We start from the raw sequence: 20,849 nt of genomic DNA, 5'->3' as shown, positions 1-20,849 counted from the left end.
TAACACTTTGCTTCCTGTATATGTAGGATTGTTAGGTGGCAGCAAAATGACGGTGGTCGATAATAAAAATATGATTTATTGGGAACTAACTTATTCTAGGCTTACGACTTTCACACTGACTATCTCTCAAAGAACTGCCACGTTTCCACATCCTTGCACCCTTATTTAATACTAGATTTAACACTAGATTGCTCCAATTATACGATGGTAACAGATTCAGTTAATTTATATTAAGACTGTTAATATAATATATAATTGTTTTTAAATTAAACTAATCGCTAAAGAAAAAAGGCACGTGGTTCCCTTTACCTGTCAATTTGACAGATGTCCTTAGAAATAGATATACAGGTAGCATCCGTTGCACTCTGTCTTCTTTCATACTCATGATCTCTTTCTCAATCGGTGGGTCACGTATTTTAAACACTCAGATGCATTCCTAGGCTTTCACTCTTCACTTGCATTCGGCTCTGTCATGAACATCCCTTACATTCGATCCTCTTGCACGCGGTCAAAGGCCAAACACTCTTGACTTTCTTTCAGGGCCATCTTTATTCCGTTCCTACAATACATTAGGAAGTCAGAACGGAAAAACGTAAATTTACCATTACCATTGTAGGATATTTTTTGACTTCCCCAGGTATAGAGGCCCGGTTAGCGTCTGGCGGCCAGACGAGCCTGGGGAAGTTGGGGCCAGGCCATGTGAGGTAGCCTCGCTCAACCCCGGTTCCCATTGTAAACAGGGGGTGACGCGTCCGTGGGCACCTGTCGGGAAGGGTCCCCGCGTGGGTGGCCCTTCGGAGAGCCTAACCTGAAGGAGGAATCCCTTTCACCTCAGAGCGTTACATGGAGGGAGCTTTATCCTCCTTCGGGGGAGGCTTTTGCCTTCCAGACGGGCTTAAAAGGGCCCGCTTTGGAAGATAGGGAGAGTTTGGAGATAATCATTAGAGAGTTGAGGTAGTCCTTGAGAGAGTTGAGACCGAGAGTTACGCGTTATTGAGAATCGAATAGAAAATACAGACCGCAGTGAATTTGAGTATTCCGAGGTACTCTCCAGCGAGTAGAGACTGTGTGACTCTACACCATTTCACTAAAGCGATAATAAATAAGTATAGTATTACATGGCAAGAATTGTCTATTCAATTAGATTTATGAATTGGGTTTCCTAGCTTCTGTAATAGTTTACCTGCGAGAGAAGCGTCGAAGTAGCCGACAAAACGATTCCGGTCTTGGATAAGGCGACGAGTTGTAAACAAAGAACGACCGGCCATGGCTCGAAGCAAGAACGAACACGCAGTGTTGTATTAACCGTAGAAGAGGAAACACGGGAAGTGAAAATCGTAACCGTGACCATGTGGCGAGTTCGCTTTTGGATCCGGGAGCCCATGCAGCCATCCCTGCGCGCCATTACAAGTCAGTTAACGATGTAAAGCGATTAAGGAGTGCATGAGTTTATCTGTAAGAGTAACGAGATACGGTGACCGACGAAGTAGATAATTCGATCATGGTAGATAATTGGTAGATAATTGGAACCTTAGATTAGGAGGCGTGACGTTTGGTTTCCGCGACGGATCGAGGAGCGGAAACGCACGATATGTCGTATATAGGACGTAGCAGAGCAAACACAGAATTCACCAATGTGCTTTATTTTCCCACTCGAGATGCAGTATGAATTAGATTAAAATAGGCACGCTTTTTCTTCTCGAATAAGTATTATGTCTCGATCTCGATTAGTGATCGAATGCTCAAAATGTGTTCTTAGCAGTCTTATAGAGGAGTATTCCTTATCCGTAACCTTGTTCTCTATCTTGACGTCCAAACCTCTTAACATCCCCATCTGCGAGTAGTCCTTGAATCTCGACGATGTCTTCTTGAAAATCTGCCAAAAATTTTCCAAAGACGTATGGCATTGATGAATCTTATCCACGAGTATACTCGATTCAACGAAAATTGGCGGGAAATATAAACAGATGCAGCATGATCAAAATAGTGTAAAAATATCAAACCTAGGTTTGTGTCGATCCAGACGTGAGATCGAACATCTCGAGGAAATTTTGACTGGAATGATATGCAAGGGCCCCTGTTTAGGACCACTAAAAGTTGATTCTGAGCATCCACGTTCGATCATATGCTCGTTTTGTTCATATCTTCTGCCAATTCTCGTCGAACAGAGTATAATTCCTAGTAAGAGTTTATAAATCACTATTAGGCGAAAGGCATACTGGCTCGAATTTGTTTAAACTTCCACCACTGCAAAATAACATGGAATTCCATACATACCTCTCATAGACATACATCACCAATAGGAAAACACGTACATTCCACTCACATGTCACTCCAACCAATCACCACACACCCGAAACAATAATAATCCACAATTGTATAAGTATATCTGATTCAACGAAAATTGGCGGGAAATATAAACAACTGAATCATGATCAGAACAGGGTCAAAATATGAAACCTAGGTTTGTGTCGATCCAGACGTGAGATCGAATATTGCAAAGAAATTTTGACTGGCCTTATACGCAAAGGGCCCTGTTTAAGGCTACTAGAAGACAACCCTGAGCATCCACGTTTTGTTCATATCGTCTGTCAATTCTCATCGAACGTAGTATAGTTTCTACTAATATAAATGTAAATCACCACTAGACGAAGGGCATACTGGCTCGAATTTGTTTAAACTTCCACCACTGCAAAATAACATTTTCATACATAACTCTAATAGACATATTGTAGTATCGCAGGATTTCCACCTCGTGTATACCATGATGACGATATTTGGTCATGTTGGGGGAGGCTTTTGGGGGAGGATATAAAGGAAGGCAAAAGTGGTTAGCGGACAGTTCTTGTGTACAGTTCTTGGGAAGAGTGATTAGAAGAGAGTTGTATTTTAGTTGAAACAGTCGAGTTGTAATTGTGTTGTTAAGTTGTAGTTGTAGTTGATATATCTATATTCGTAGGCCTAATCGTCACTGCATATTGTATTATTATTTTATAACTAATAAATAGTTATATTATTTAACCACCACCCATGTCTCTACAATATAGACACTCACATTTTACACCCACCAATCACTCCACACTCGAATCAATAATAAAACACCGAGACACGAGATCGAAACTGGTTAAAAACAGAACGTCGAGCCAAATGCACAGCGTTCAATTTAATATTATTTATCCTGTGTATATAGTAAAATAAAAATCGATAAAATCACGAGTGAACTAGTTTACACGTTTCTAGAAGATCGTAAAATTGTCCCTCGGTAAAATTATCGAACGTAGTACCTCGATCAACGGGTATCTAGCTTGTCAACGTGCTGGTTCTTATCGTGAGGATAAATACGAGGCAGTTTATCGAAAATCTAACTATGATCTGAAAGCTGCATTTATGCAGCAGGCAGAGGAAGTAAGGACACGCGCGAGAATTGGATTTTTCCCGTAGGTATGGACGCAGCTCGTAGTTATTGATCAAACAGGATTGCAAAATCGACAGCGAGGACTGTATCGTTTAAATTATCCGCTTTGCATTCGATGAAGTACGCCCATAGGTATGCAATGAAACGAGTCAGGAAGTATAGGTCAATGTAACCCGAGGAAAATCTTAAATCGACACGAGACCGCGCGAGATTAGCTTAATGAACACCCGCAAACCAGAATGGTAACTTTCATCAGCGTGGGATCGTGTTAAACTTGTCCTTGCTTTGTTTCTCGTTGCAAACGGCTAACGATCGCGGCAGGAGTTTATTCACCGAGCCATTGTTGCCATTGCCTGGCACCTCAAGATCGCGATCATGGCCAATTCTCTGATCCAGAACGGTTCAAAATAAGGGCCCATAAGCAAAAATTGCGAACTAAGGAACAAGGAACGAGAGAACAAGAAAATGTCTGCGTTAGAGCTAATGTTTTATTAATACTAAGGTTTATGCACGCTATTTGTATACATATTTCTAAGGACACCTGTCAAATTGACAGGTAAATGAAACCACGTGCCTTTGCTTTTAACGATTAGTTTAATTTCAAAACAATTATATATTATATTAACCCTTTGCATAGGCTTATATTAATCAAATTCTGAAGAACGATGTTAATTAACCCATTTGCATCCAAGCGCGGAATATTCCGCGAGCCACGACAGTCGTCTGTCACCGAGCGCGGAATATTCCGCGAGCTACGACTGTCGTCTATCACCGAGCGCGGAATATTCCGCGAGCTACGACTGTCGTCTATCACCGAGCGCGGAATAATCCGCGAGCCACGACAGTCACCTATCACCGAGCGCGGAATATTCCGCGAGCCACGACAGTCGTCTATCACCGAGTGTGGAATAATCCGCGAGCTGACTTTTCCATTACCAGTTGCTGAATATTCTTCATATGCCACAGATCACGTTTCATCCCTTTTGTGAGCATCTCATCTACATCGGTTCATTATATTCTTAACAAGTTTTACTTTTGTTGTGAAAATCCTTTTGACTTCCATTATGAGTAGGTGCTGATACGCGCGCGGTGATACAGGCTAGTCAGTTGAACGTCGATGATGCCTGAACACTGCACCTTAAGTACAGCCATGATGCAAATGGGTTAATATATCCAATTTGGATAACACAATGTTACCTGGAATGTAGGAGTAAAATAATTCTACATCTTAATTTGCATATGACAATTTTATTTAATTTACCGTTTCCAAAATATCGTTTTACAGCAGGAAATCCTCGAATTATAAGATACACAAAAATAACGAGAAGGTCGAGTGCAAAGGGTTAACAGTCTTAATATAAGTTAACTAAATCTGTTACCATCGTATAATTGGAGTAACCTTTCCGTCAAATTGACGGGTTCCGTAAATCTAATGTTAACTAGACAGACCTGTCTAAAGCAGCTCGTAATCGACTACTTTATAACCATTGTTGACTAATACACAGAAAAATTATAACACAAGCTCTGAATAAAATGCGAGATATCATCTGATTTATCTTCGACTCATTAATTGTCAGAATATTAGATTGCTGCAATACCAAAGACACAAATCGAGACATCTTATAGAAAGATATATAACCTCGATGTTAAACTGTTATGATCATGTACTGATGTATGGTTGCGTGTGTATCGATATCACCTAACGAATTCTTTTGTCGAGTGTCTCACTCTCTGTAGAATCGTTGAACTGTAACACCGATCGAGTTATTACCTGTTATTAAAGTGTCTCGTTTTATGATAAGTGTTCTCTTCAATTCCACTGCGATCCCAAATTCTACCATAGATTTAAATTTTAAGAAATATTTTGCGATTTATTAAAAATCGTACAAAGATCTATGGACATCTGGATCCCCTAACTCGACAAATTGATTATTTTCGTAGCTAGTGGAGGAATCAAATTTTTCTATCATAGATACGATTTTAAGGAACCCTCGAAACCTCAAAGTCAGTTTCAATTTTTCTATGGGCGACTCTATCATTTTTCTTAGTAGGCTTCGAATTTAACGAGCAAGGAAACAAGCACGTTGTTTTAAATAGGGTGATAGGGTGATGAAAGTTTACAAGCGAAAAGTGAGTGTTTGGTGAAATTAGGTTGTCCACTTAAATCTCAGGACTAGCTACAGGCGAAGCAACCGCTGTCAACGGGAATTTTACGAGATGCCTCGCTCCTTTTCACAGGCACTTTCGAGTTTGAAGTAAAAGGCAGGCCATCCGTAAACTATCCACTTTCAGGTTTCGTTGGGTATCCATTGAAAACCGAGGTCGTTACACAGTCGCGAAAAGCGATTAGTAAATCGATGTCCTGATTATACGTATCGAATCCTTGGCGCACGTTTACTCAGATCAGGCGGTCCCCAGCGTTGCGAAAGCTTGTCATCAGCTGCGTTTCGCGTGCGCTGCGCCTCCCACGAGAAATCGTGCCCCCATAATTGCGAACGCAACGACGGAAGTGAGTGCAGCCGCCGCGGCATGGTGCACTGTGATTAGGAATGCCAATATTGCGATCAGCGCGCGGAAAAAGTGCACGTTTGCACGATCAGGAAGGAAAGGGGCGATCGATTGTTCATCCGCTATAAAGCAACCATTTTTCCACCTGCCCCGACAGTTTTCACGTCGCGATTCTCAGTCGAATTTCCCTTTTCCACGGCGTCGGTTGCCACCGACATGTGCGAAACGCTATAACGAATACGAGCTATTCGAAGCAACAAGCAAAATTCTGTGACGAATGAAAGGTGCGCGGAAATGACGTCAGGGTGTCGAGTTCGGTGGAATTCGCGAGGACGTTGAACGTCGATCGAGCAACATCGAGTACCAGTGTCGCAAAATAAATTGAACCACTAGTTACCGTTCGATTCCTGTTGCCTCGAAGAGGAGATCGATAATCGAGAATGTTCTTCCTGCTGTCGAGACGGTTGCCTAGGTCCTACCCGATGCTGGCGCTCATAGCCACGAACCTGGTGATTTCAATGCCCGCACCGCCGTCTAGACGGTCCGACGACATCACAGGCGACTCCAGGAATGGATTCTCCAACGTGCCGAAAATCCTCGAGATCCAGTTGCCCTTGAAGATCGCCACCAAGGACGATCTGGTGGCCTGGGCAAGGTACGTCATGGGTCTGATGGCGTCCAAGATAAACATCACCTTGACTACTGTCAAAGATACACCCTCGAAGACCACAGGCAGTTTCAGGGCCCCGGAGAACGTGAGAGGCTTCGACAACGCGAAGCAATCGCAGAACTCGAGAAATTCTGCGTTTCAACGATTCGACGCTAGCAAATCGATCAGCGGAGTCGAACAATTCGCCAACACGAAGAGTTTCGAGAACTCTAGGTACGCGGAGAACGTGAGGAACCTTGGACACGTGTCGAACTTCGACCGAGCCAGGCTCCCTGCGAGTGTCAGCATTTTGGACAACGGTAGAGTCGAAAACGCGAGGAATCCTCAGAGAAATGGTATCGCACAGTTGTCCAAGGACAAAGTGTACGCTAGTTCCCAGCTTCCATCCCTGACCGTCGGTGGAGTGACCACGAAGACTCTGTTCAGCAACCACGGCAACTTGGCCATCTCGGACACCACTGTTCCAAGTCCTCTGGAGGTCACCGCGAATATAAACGTTGCCAGAGCGAGGATCAAGGAGCCAAGTTTCAAAGGCACCTTGGACAGGACGAATTTTTTAAAAGCTGGGGATCAGCAACAGTTCGTTCCTCAGTTTCCCGACTTCGGGCCAGCTATCGACGTGAGACCTAACGACATCTTTCGAAACACGAACGCAGTTTCGCCTCCAACGAGGACCTATCTGCCAGTGACGACGACTGCTGACAGCATCAAGTTCCCAACCGACCCTTTCGTCACCAGGTACTTCTTCGACGGCCTGGAGAGGAACATTTCCAGCAACATAGGTGTCCTGGCTTCGGAGATCACGTTCACCACGCAGAATCCTCTGTACTTCGGCGATGAGATAGCTCTCCCAGTTAAGAGCTTCGACCACCAACCCCATCAGAGGAACTTGAGCTCGATGAAACCCCTGTTCCAAGTACCCTTCGAGGCTGTGATCACGTTCACTCGCGAGGAACCTACTCAAACGACGACATCGAGAAGCGAGGAGACCAACTACTTCACGGTAGTACCGACTAGAGAACCTGCTGACCAATTTCCACCCTACTTTGACAGTAATTTCACTCTGACTAACGAGTCTGGTCAGATAAACGTGGTATTCGATGACAGTGGTCAGGTGGCTCAGCCGACGGACAGTGGGAAGAAGGATGAGAGGGACAGGAAGAAAGAGAAGTCGAAGAAAGAGAGCTCGAAGAAGGAGAAAGAGAAGTCGAAGAAACAAAAATCGGAAAAATCAGAAAAGTCGGAAAAATCTGAAAAATCGGAGAAAAAACAGCTGTCACCTTTCGGGCAATTGCTGAAGTCTTTCGTGGCTTTGAGGAGGAACAACACGCCATCGGAGCAGCTAACGCCACCGCCGTTGAACCAGCAGACGACATCGACGACCCAGAGGGTCCCGGCGCGACAGAGGGTGCCACCGCCCCAGAGGACGCAGCTGTATCCGCCCCAGAGGCCACCGGTAAGTTCAATCGAGTCGAGTAAAAGTAGGCTGCCGTGAATTCGCAGCGGATAATTGTATCGGGGAAAGGAACACGCGTGTCAAAGCGGCGATTAAGTAGGAAAAAGCGAAGAAACAAGGGCCGTCTGCGATTCGGGGGTAATTAGCCCGGTGAAAGGTGCGCGTGAATCGACACGGCTGGAAAGGAACGAAGCGTGGATTTAGTATAGCGCTCTTTTTTGGAAACCGCTGCGAGAGTATTCGACGAGTTTCTATGCGTTAATCGGTCGTTCGATCGAAAAATGAAACGGCGTTGACATTTTGGAGGCTCCGTTCGATTGGACAAGCGAGCAGCTCGAATCGAAAGCTGCTGCTGCGTAATAGGATTCGCCAAGTGAAACGTATGCGATAGGATCGTTGAACTCGAAGAAGAGGATGGATATGTCGTGTTCAGTGGGACGTCGAATTTCTATAGTGCCACGAGGACGTATTCGATTTCCTGCTACGGCTATCGTTCATTATGCCTGTTCTTTCCACCATGAATTCGTTAACGATCGCTTACCCAATCGTCGATCATCGATTCACTAGAAACGCTCATCTCCTGGTCCCACCTTCTTCGGATACGTCTGACATGGAATTGTTTCGTAACTCGCGGGTGAACACGATTTCTTCAAGTTACCTTGCATTTTCGAGGACGTTGAAATTGTTCGAAAGATCAACGCACGAACGTGGGAGCTTATTCAAGTCCATTCGTTTATTTCAGTCTGCGTCCAGACAAGGAAGACGTAATCAGACGTCTCTGGCGCAACAGGTCGAGGTACGTTCTGTGGTATCTTCTGTCACGATTGCTTCCTCGCGATGTGTTACACGAGAAATGTTAATCGACAGGACGACGACGACAGTGGAAGCAAAGAGGATAGCACGAGCAAGGAAGAGACTGACAGCGGGGAGGATAACGGCAGCAAGGGTGACGAGGGTAGCAAGGGAGGTAGCAGAGAAGGTAGTAAGAGCGAGGAAAATGGCGACGTCGAATCTAAGGAGGGAAACGGCAATGGCGGCTCCAACGAGAGTGCTTCCAACGAGAACGACTATGACGACTCGGAGGAAGACGAAGGAGGAGGTGGTTCTATTAAAGTTATCCTGGATCTGCTTCCGCTTGTCACCCCAATCTTGGAAGACCTCAGTGATGTAAGAGCTTTTACGGGGATTTTGAAATTATTAATGGACTATAATCGATATAGCGAGTTCGAATTTACCATAGTTGTCTCTTTCAGCCTGACTCCAACACCGACATAACTGATGTGCTCGAATTAGGGATTCCGATTCTACAAGATCTCTCGGAGGTAAAAATTCCAACGAATCGTTTCCAAGTATTTCATCGACTGGATCAGAGGCATAAATGAACCCTGACGGGGTCATGCCAGATTATTTTAAGAACCTACTTGACTGGATATGCTTTTAGGGGGACGACGAAAACGAACCACTCGACATTCCAGGTGTACTGGTGCCGATCTTGTTGCAACTTAGCGGAGTGAGTTGTCAAGTTACTGCAGAACTTCTTGCAGACACGTGGCACAGATAGAAAGAGACGAGGTCGCAGGTAAGACCAGGTAAAGCACCTAATGAGCTTTGTTTCAGGGCCCGAATGGCGACAGAGACTCAGCCGCCATTTTGACACCGGTTCTGCAATTAATTGCCCCGTTGATAGGACCTCTCGTTGGTCCACTGGTTTTACCACTCAGTCGCCAGATTTCCAATGTAAATATCACACTCTTCTGAGATCAGAAACGTTTGTTGCTTCGTATTAGACGACCACGTGAATTTCAGCCCCCTGGTGAAGGTGGATCATCCTCCGGTGATCTCGTCAAGGCTGTATTGGGTCCCCTACTCGAAGTAAACGCTATTATTCATATGGCCTATTACCTCGCAAGGATATGTACATCAATTCCATGAAACTGTCATTCATTTTCAGCCTGTCGGGAATGGCAAGATGACAGCGCTCTCTAACCTGATCGCCAATGTTGTCTCTAGTCTTAGCAAAGTACGCATTGACTTTTCTGTTAAACGTTTGTCTTACAATAAATCGATCATTTCACTACTGAACCAGTGTCGTGTATGTCATCGTGTACCGCCTCTCGATCGCTCTTTCTAACAATTATAATTCTCTTCGACCATCGGAAGAAAGCATCGCACGAATCTGGTGCACAGTGACAAGAACTCGACTCGATTTCCAAATTTCTCGAATACCTCTTCCACCTTAATCGTCCACTAGATTCGTCTGATCGCTGTCAAGAATGTCTCGGTGATAATTACGAAGCACTCTAACAATTGCTCTGTTATGTGGTTCTTTTGCAGACTTCAACGGGTGGCAAGTCCGACCTAATGAGCCTCGTGAAAGCGGTGGTCGCTGGGACCGTAGCAGGCACCAGCGCTGGTTCCAGCGGTCAGAAGGACTCTTACGGGACTCCCACTGGTTATGGTGCCGTCAGCAGCTACGGTGGTGCTCCACCTTCTTACAGTTACGTAAGTTTGCCTTTATCCTTCCTCTCTCGCTTGGGAATCTTATCTCGCGACACGATAGCTCATTCCCTCACAACCCGAAAGCATCCTGTGACACTGTGCTTCTCAACTTTTCAGCCTAAAGCACCACCGAAGCACCCGAACTCGCTCAATCTGCTCGGCTCCTCGGTCAAAGACATCCTTAACGCGATATTAAAGGTGGTTGCCTCGTTAGTGAGCGCCATCACCACTATTCTAGGCGCCTCGTCCAACAGTTCGAACCAGCCATCTCATCATCCGCCACCTTATCATACGTCACCACCCCGCACCTATGGCGCGCCAAACCCCAATATGGTTCCTCTTAGCGAGTCTGTTAGCATAACCACTAGCAGGCCGGAAAGACTCGTAAGACTGTAGATGGCGACCCTTAAGGTGCCTGTTTATCTAATAATCATATCGACAGCTTCCCATCGATAGCGAGAACCTTGTCCACTTTGCGTGTGTATAGGGGTAGTGGAGCTATTCCTAGGGGTGGACGAGTAGAAGGGATCTTAGTTTTTTGACAGTTTCACGAGAAATTTCAGCGTCGCAGTGTCCTACGACATTACACGCCAGGGTTTCCTGTCATAGTCAATTAGGTAACGCTGTCTCGTGACTTCGTTTATTTCCTTGGTTTTGTTCCTTTATTAGATAGAGAGTATTATCTCGTTTTGTACAGAGAAGTGAGAAATAAAAACCAGTCTTTTCATACTTTGTCTTTTGATTTCGACTGACGTGGTGGAAGGTAAGCGCCGATACGACTCGTAGAATCGCGTGAGATTTATCGAGAAAATATTAATGAAGCATACGTGGTACGCGAAAAAAAATTAAAAGAATTGCGACAATTATTTTTTATTACTATTACGCGAAATCACGGGTCGTTGTTAATTACGAACGCGGCACAGTCCAAGGATGCCGGATATGCCAGTGATCAGCTACTTTCGATTCGACCTGCTTCGACACCGTTCCCTTCCAATCGATCAAACCTGCTATTTTTTTCGTCACTGTGTTATACTTTAACCTATTACCGGTATCAGCATACTTTTCTTTCAATTCCCCGTTCACTGTGTCCCGATAACGAACCCGTTAATTATTCTGAAACCAAAATCGTCGAAATTTTGAAAAATCGCTTGGTGATCCTTTATCAAATTTTAGGAATTTCCTCTGCGAAATTTTTACACGTACCTAGAGGGATTAAAATATTTGTAGTTTCAAAATTCAAAAGATTTGTCAAATTTTATGAATTCTTTTACGATACATATTTATATTTGTCGAATATACAATTTTTATATGACTCTTCCTTTAAATGACTGTCCCTATTCCAACTTTCCCATAAAATTTTTGCAAGAACGAATAGAAGCAAAGTGTTAAAAAATTTGAAATGACACTCGATAGAGTAGCAATTTTTATCAAGTGATTCGTCGAATTTCTCGATTTTTACATATCCAAATTAAAATATTGGAAAAGAAAATTTGAAAAGACGCGTAATCGTGTTCACGATTCTTACAGCTTGATTCGCCGATTTATTCTTGTATATCTTATCAGGGATAGGCGCCATGCATACATAGTCACGCATTAGTGCGCCTGATTTGCACCTGTTTTATGAATTTTTTTGCAATATATATATTTATCATATATAAAATTTTGAAATGAGTCTTCCAAGCGTAGACTGTCCTATTCAAACTTTTCCATAAAATTTTTGCAAGAACGGATCGAAGCAAGCTGCCAAAAAATTTTAAATGACACTCAGTAGACTAGCAACTTTTATCAAGTGATTCGTTAAATTTCTTGATTATTCCGGAACCAAATTAACCCTTTGCACTCGACGACCTTTTGGCTAGAAAAGAGTAGAAATTCAAAGATTCTCTAGTAAAAAACTAACGATACTTTTCCGAGCAGTAAATAAAGAATTGTATAATAATAGAATTGTAGAATTATTTGATTTCCATACCTCGCACACTGTTACATTACATTAAATTTGATAAATTAATTAACCCTTTGCGCTCGACGATTTTTTGGCTAAAGAGAGGTACGAGTTGAAAAATTTTCTTCCATAAGGCTGATGATATTTTTTTGAGCAGTAAATAAGAAATCGTATAATAATTAACACATAGAATTATTCAATTTCAATACCTCGCACATTGTTACATTATTTCAAATTTGATATATTAATTAATATTGAGCTTCGAAATTTTATCAAATGGTGACTGAACTTCACCTCTCGAGTGCAAAGGGTTAAAATAGTGGGAAAGAAAATTTGAAAAAGATGCGTAATCGTATTCACGATTCGTCGATCTATTCGAATATACCTCAGCGTGGATAAGCGCCAAGCATTCATAGTCACGCATTAGCGTGTCTAATTTGCACCTGTTTCATGAATTTTTTTGCAATACATAAATTTATCGAATATAAAATTTTGAAATGACTCTCCCAAGCGTGGACTGTCCCTATTCCAACTTTTCAATAAAATTTTTGCAAGAACAGATCGAAGCAAAGAATTTTAAACGACACGCGTTGGAGTAGCAGCTTTTACCAAGTGATTCGTCGAATTTCTCGATTTTTACATATCCAAATTAAAATATTGGAAAAGAAAATTTGAAAAGACGCGTAATCGCGTTCACGATTCTTACCGCACGATTCGCCGATCTATTCTCGTTCACCTGAGCGGGGATAGGCGCCAGGCATTCATAGTCACGCATTAATGCGCCTGATTTGCACCTGTTTACGCGTCCTCGATTATTCCTTTAACGATGCACGTGTTCTTACGCATCCGCATTTGCCATGCGGTTATATGAGGATACGAAATTAGGTTCACACGTCGAGATAACGCTCGATAAATGCCGGCGTGGCTCTTGAAGGATTACGCAAGCGCCGTTACATCGTTTATGCTCCAGGAAGCTGTACGTTCCAAAGGGATTTTACATAACGGCCGAATATGAGGCGTACCGAAAGTGTTGGGCGTAAAAGTACTTATATAATTGACTGGGAAAGAGAAAACAGCGTCATAACCGCCACGATTGGCGGGAAGAACGAATTTTCGCTGCCAAATTCGAACGACTCTGGAAACATAATTGTAAAATTTATGCCCCGAGGTACAGAAGCACGGATGACAAGATGGTTACGTGATACGTGAACGGGATAGTTCGCATCTGCGCGATTTGCTTTCCAAGAAAACAAATGCAATTTCACGCGTGACGTAACGAGCGTTGGTCCTCCAAAAAAGGACAGGGTTGACTATTAATTCGCTTTCACCACCTACCCTCTCCATTCCGCTCGACCGCAACATCCTTGGCCCATGCCTCCGTGTAAAAGAACCGATTCGGGACGCATGGGATCGGTTTCTCGTGCAATATTCGCGCAGGGATCGGCCCACGTGGTTGCACAACCGTTCTTTATTGCCGCTGCAGAGGAAGCAAACAAGTGCCAAAAATATTTTATCCTCAACGTAACGGTCATTCTTTCCATCGATCCTCGTTCGGCGAAAGTAAGCTTCTTTATTCGAGTCCTGAATCAGCCAAGATTTTGTAACGTCCTATAGGCATAATGAATCGTCGTCCCTGATAGCCGGCCACGATGTTTAGGAAACCAAGCTGACGTGGCAAAATCATTCATCTTTGCGAACCTACGCGAGTTTCGTAACGCTGTTACACGCCTGTGTCATGGTACAATTGATTAACAGTACCGTGACGAATTCGTTCATTGGGAGTTATAGTATACCTACTATAGATCAAACCGCGAACTAAATTTGGGAAGAAAAAAGAAAAGGAATGGGAAGGATCGAGAATAAAGAGGAAATAGATCTTTTATTATTGACATTGCGGTGCATTAAGATTAAAACCACTAACCTATAACGAGTAGCAACGTATATTATAAAGAAATTAAGATAGTTTATTTATTTATATATGTAGAGACATGGGTGTTGTTAAATAATATAAAACTATTTATTAAACATAAAATAATAATACAATGTGCGGTGACGGTAGAGACTACGAATATAGATATGTATATCAACTAAACTCTTACGATTACAATTAACAACACGATTACAACTAACAACACGATTGCGACTCACTGACCCAGCTTAACTATCTCTCAAGCACTGTCTCTCCAGAAGAAGCGTCTCTCAAGAATCGTCTCTCACGAATCGTCCCTTAACCATTTCTGCCTTCTTTATATATTCCCTAAAAAGCCTCCCCCAACACGACCAAATATGGTCATGCTAAGAGCGTTAGGCTATCGCCGGGGTTTTTCCGAATGACCTGGCCCTCGAACCCTCGGCGACTTTCCAAACCAAAGTCACCTACACACGAGGTGGGCATTCTGCGATACTACATATATTTATTTATTTATTTATTAAAGATGCATTTTATTTGCATTTATTTTTATTAACGGTGCATTAAGATTGAAACCACCAACCTATAATGAGTAAGCACGTATATTATAAAGAAATTAAGATAATTTATTTATTTATTTATTTATTTATTAAAGGGGAAAACCTATTAGAATACAAAGAAAATGAACGCATACGAAGTTTACAAGTTTCTTAAAATAGAACTATGGCAAACATCCAGAGAAACACCAAAGAGTTGTATTGCTTGATTATTATTATTTGCTAAAGAAGTGGTTCGATATATGAGCCGTTCACTGCACAAATCGATTAACTCCACTTTTTGGAAAATCTTAAATTTAAGTGTCAAAGCACTTGGCATAGTTGTAACTTTTTATATTTATAATAACTTTCCCTGATAATTAAGATTAACACCATTCAACAATCACGCCGTTTTAAATTTTTTAAGGAAAAAGGAAATCCATAACTGTCCTACTAAATGCTAACGGGATGAGATTCAATTTGTGCAAGATAGATCCATAATCATGGTCAGTAAAATGGGGTACCCGTTCTATGAGCTGCAAATCTCATGAAACTATGTTGCACTCCATAATTATGTCTATAAAGAATTATCTTTCGATTCGAATGAAACCGTAAATTTTGTCAAAAATAGTTTATATATTCTCCGAAATTTTAAAATACGCCGAAAAAATTATAAAATAAATTTACATATTTAAGTATATAATTACAAACTTATTTTAACCCTTTGTACTCGACCATCTTTTGATTAAAGAAGAGTAGGAGTTCAAAAATTGTCTGCTACAAAGCTGACGATATTATTTTGAACAGTAAATAAGAAATTGTATAATAATTAACACGTAACACGTATTTAATTTCGATACCTCACACACTGTTACGTTATTTTAAATTTGGCATGTTAATTAATATAGATCTTCGAAATTTTATCAAATGGTGACTGAAAGACACCTCTCGAGTGCAAAGGTTTAAATATATAAAATAAGTTTATATATTTCTCTTAGAAAATAAGAAAATATATAAAAGAAATTTGCATATTCTCCGAAAATAAAATAGCGGAAACAAGTCATTTTGGCCTCCTTGGTAGCTTTAGCGTTAAATATCTAGGTTTCATTCGGATCAGTGATAGATATCGTTAGTAAAGTTAGAAGTGAATCGAATGATCCATTGATGCCTGGCGCCACTGTCCGTGGCGGAAACCCGCATTCCTAAGAGGTCGCCGCGTCGCGCATGCGTCGTAGATCATCGAGGGCTATCGAGCACGATGTGAACACGCGCAATTTTCTCGGTGCACACGAACGATGTCGTTCCTGACACGCGTCACGCTTCTTGTCAAACTGTCTCGTAACTCTCTGCTACTATCTCCTATTACAAATCGTCTGGAGAACAAATGGATTCGACGATTATGTGTCAGAAACCGAGAAACTGCCTTTGCTCGAAGCAGTGAACTTAGATTTAACGCAATCAACGATAGATTTACATTTACTTTCTGTACGACGTCTTGTGCCACGTGGGTCTAATCCAGAAGTACGACATAGTTGAACAATGGTAGTATACGAGATTGTCTAGTAAGACCATGTGACCAATAGACGAATAGCTATATTAGACATACAATAGATGTGATTAGCCTCGTTAGCATGTGTCCCAACAATAAGAATACAGGAAGAACTGAGGGAAAGATTTTATCAACTCTTCAATTTCAAATTGTAAATATGGTAATCATTTGAAAAATGGTCTTCTACGATTGCACAGGGTGAGTGTCGTAACACGATGACCTCAAATAAAAATGTTTCAGATAGACATTGCATCGCTTCCAGTAGGATATGTAGTAACCTAATCAATTTTACGTTATTTTGCTTTCCTATCGAGACATGTCACGTTCAATCCTTTAAACAGAGTAGTTAACACTAGAGCTGTCAACCCAGTGAAAATGACTGGTCCCAGAATTTTCCTTTAAGCACGTATATTATAAAGAAATTAAGATAATTTATTTATTTATTTATTTATTTATTAAAGGGGAAAACCTATTAGAATACAAAGAAAATGAACGCATACGAAGTTTACAAGTTTCTTAAAATAGAACTATGGCAAACATCCAGAGAAACACCAAAGAGTTGTATTGCTTGATTATTATTATTTGCTAAAGAAGTGGTTCGATATATGAGCCGTTCACTGCACAAATCGATTAACTCCACTTTTTGGAAAATCTTAAATTTAAGTGTCAAAGCACTTGGCATAGTTGTAACTTTTTATATTTATAATAACTTTCCCTGATAATTAAGATTAACACCATTCAACAATCACGCCGTTTTAAATTTTTTAAGGAAAAAGGAAATCCATAACTGTCCTACTAAATGCTAACGGGATGAGATTCAATTTGTGCAAGATAGATCCATAATCATGGTCAGTAAAATGGGGTACCCGTTCTATGAGCTGCAAATCTCATGAAACTATGTTGCACTCCATAATTATGTCTATAAAGAATTATCTTTCGATTCGAATGAAACCGTAAATTTTGTCAAAAATAGTTTATATATTCTCCGAAATTTTAAAATACGCCGAAAAAATTATAAAATAAATTTACATATTTAAGTATATAATTACAAACTTATTTTAACCCTTTGTACTCGACCATCTTTTGATTAAAGAAGAGTAGGAGTTCAAAAATTGTCTGCTACAAAGCTGACGATATTATTTTGAACAGTAAATAAGAAATTGTATAATAATTAACACGTAACACGTATTTAATTTCGATACCTCACACACTGTTACGTTATTTTAAATTTGGCATGTTAATTAATATAGATCTTCGAAATTTTATCAAATGGTGACTGAAAGACACCTCTCGAGTGCAAAGGTTTAAATATATAAAATAAGTTTATATATTTCTCTTAGAAAATAAGAAAATATATAAAAGAAATTTGCATATTCTCCGAAAATAAAATAGCGGAAACAAGTCATTTTGGCCTCCTTGGTAGCTTTAGCGTTAAATATCTAGGTTTCATTCGGATCAGTGATAGATATCGTTAGTAAAGTTAGAAGTGAATCGAATGATCCATTGATGCCTGGCGCCACTGTCCGTGGCGGAAACCCGCATTCCTAAGAGGTCGCCGCGTCGCGCATGCGTCGTAGATCATCGAGGGCTATCGAGCACGATGTGAACACGCGCAATTTTCTCGGTGCACACGAACGATGTCGTTCCTGACACGCGTCACGCTTCTTGTCAAACTGTCTCGTAACTCTCTGCTACTATCTCCTATTACAAATCGTCTGGAGAACAAATGGATTCGACGATTATGTGTCAGAAACCGAGAAACTGCCTTTGCTCGAAGCAGTGAACTTAGATTTAACGCAATCAACGATAGATTTACATTTACTTTCTGTACGACGTCTTGTGCCACGTGGGTCTAATCCAGAAGTACGACATAGTTGAACAATGGTAGTATACGAGATTGTCTAGTAAGACCATGTGACCAATAGACGAATAGCTATATTAGACATACAATAGATGTGATTAGCCTCGTTAGCATGTGTCCCAACAATAAGAATACAGGAAGAACTGAGGGAAAGATTTTATCAACTCTTCAATTTCAAATTGTAAATATGGTAATCATTTGAAAAATGGTCTTCTACGATTGCACAGGGTGAGTGTCGTAACACGATGACCTCAAATAAAAATGTTTCAGATAGACATTGCATCGCTTCCAGTAGGATATGTAGTAACCTAATCAATTTTACGTTATTTTGCTTTCCTATCGAGACATGTCACGTTCAATCCTTTAAACAGAGTAGTTAACACTAGAGCTGTCAACCCAGTGAAAATGACTGGTCCCAGAATTTTCCTTTCTGCAATCACCCAACACATACACTTGCTTTAACACTAAACGTACCAAGCGGGGTCAAATGACCCCTTTCAAAATTTTCTTTATAAATCGTACATTCGTTGTTATTTACTTCGCTCATCTGACTATCTGTAAATTCTCATATTATCTGATTGTTTAATTTCTCGCTTTTCTCTTAACTTAGTTTTTACCGAGAAAAATTCTTTGCCTATCTTATATACCACAATGGGTCATTTGGCTCGCTGCGGTAAGAATAGGAGTGTGTAAAATACCGGTACGTTTAGTGTTAAGAATAAAATTGGTATCAATTTATATTAAGAAAGAACTGTAATCGATATATTCACTCATATACATCGTACCGCTGAAATTACTATAATCTGTCCACTAAACATCGGTAGTTCTAGTGTTAACCCTTTGCACTCGAGACTCCTTGAAATTACTATAATCTGTCCACTAAACATCGGTAGTTCTAGTGTTAACCCTTTGCACTCGAGAGACTCTTGTCAGACGCCATTTAATCAGATTCCAAAGATGGATGTAAATTAATATATCAAATTTACAGTTACCCAACGATGCGTGGAATATCGAAGTAAAATAATTCTACGTCTAAATTTGCATACGATTTCCTATTTACCGTTTTGGAAATATCGTTGGCTTTATGGCAGGAAGTCTTCGAATTATTATTTCCCTAAAAAGGGTTAATATTTCTCCCCTAATTCGGATGAAACGTTGAATTCTACACGAAAACGTGTTACATCGAATCGGATTTAAAATACATAGATCGTCGTGTTACGAGACACCCTGTACACTTCAAGGTCATAGACATGAGCGTTTCCAAACGATCGTAGATTTCGTTTATCTTTGGTGTAAACAGATTCGAGATAAACTTAATTACGCTGTCTCGTTTACGATATAAATTTAGCTTCACAGTTCCTGATACTAAGATAGCCCATAAATTAGGTGCAACGCGATAATCACGAGTCCCGTGGGTTAAGAAATCCTCAGACACAGCGAGCCGGACAGAGGCAGTTGAACGATCGCTGTTGCTTTCGACAACCGTTAACTAGCAGCTAATTAATTGCCCACACTGCGGCTGTTTGTTCGAACACGTTACACTTCGTAAAATCCTCTAACGAGACCTGCAGCAGATAAAAAGCGAGAGAGAAAGACCTAGCTTCGGAATCCCGTTCACGGTCGAGGCTGCCGGAGGCTTCGGAGTCGGAAGGTGAAAGCACATTTCACCGTTTGACCTATGAATAAACACCCAGTCTTCCGTTCGTTCACCACCTACGACTCGCGTTACACTATACTTGTCCACGTCGTTATCGGACCGTGAAAGTCACGGTGGTACCGGCGAATTGCCGTGCATCGAGCGATTCGCGGATCGAGCAACTTCCATATCGATCCTTTTCCCGATTTCATTTCTGCCCTTCCATGACAGACGGGTCCGTCGACCGTGCCAAACCGTCACGGAAGACCTCGCTATGGGCGTCTACGAACAGACAAATCCCATAGACGACGACGAAAATGCCTGTCGTTTTGTTAGTCGAGGGAAAATGAAAGAGGTAATTACTTTAATTACTTCTACTACTGTAAATTATGTCCGGGACGTAATCGTTACTTGAAGGATACTCGTGTATTTTCTGCTACGTGCAGTCAGCTTATTCGCATAATTGATATCGAATCCTGATTGTATATGTAGAGGACCTCCCCCACGATCGTTCACGTCGTGGTGGTCGTAGGTACAGGTATCCTGCGTGTGATAGTGTAGCTAGAAAGGACGATAGGAAAAGGAAGGGATGCATTTCGTCCTGAGGCCTGCTAGTGGACTCATTGGCAAGGCTACCCTAGCAGGCCCTTTCTTCCTTTTTCTTTTTAACATACGTTTATTATGCTGGAACATGTTTACAAACGTATAAATACAAAAATTAAAACGTACAGAAGGGTTATACATGATAATTTAGGCTACGAGATCGATGGCTCCAACACGAAGCACTAGCGATTTTAGAATTAACCCTTTTGGCTAAAGAAAAATAGCAGTTCGAAGACTTTTTACTACAAAACTGGCGATATTCTTT

General features: G+C 41.4%; 1 protein-coding gene across 1 annotated transcript; it reads left to right on the top strand.

The window, feature by feature from the left end:
• The first annotated feature begins 6,363 nt into the window (after nucleotides 1-6,363).
• Nucleotides 6,364-10,944, top strand: LOC108555289 (uncharacterized). Its single transcript, XM_017910864.1, has 11 exons — nucleotides 6,364-7,809; nucleotides 7,867-8,049; nucleotides 8,792-8,845; nucleotides 8,917-9,216; nucleotides 9,303-9,371; nucleotides 9,491-9,559; nucleotides 9,667-9,786; nucleotides 9,856-9,921; nucleotides 10,001-10,069; nucleotides 10,384-10,551; nucleotides 10,666-10,944. The coding sequence occupies exons 1-11, from the start codon at nucleotides 6,364-6,366 to the stop codon at nucleotides 10,942-10,944; spliced, it is 2,823 nt and encodes a 940-aa protein (XP_017766353.1).
• Nucleotides 10,945-20,849: the final 9,905 nt, after the last annotated feature.

This window comes from Eufriesea mexicana, unplaced genomic scaffold, assembly GCF_001483705.2.
Source record: "Eufriesea mexicana isolate 0111107269 unplaced genomic scaffold, ASM148370v2 scaffold107, whole genome shotgun sequence".
Classification (NCBI taxonomy): domain Eukaryota; kingdom Metazoa; phylum Arthropoda; class Insecta; order Hymenoptera; family Apidae; genus Eufriesea; species Eufriesea mexicana.
This window is presented reverse-complemented; position numbering and strand designations above follow the sequence as displayed.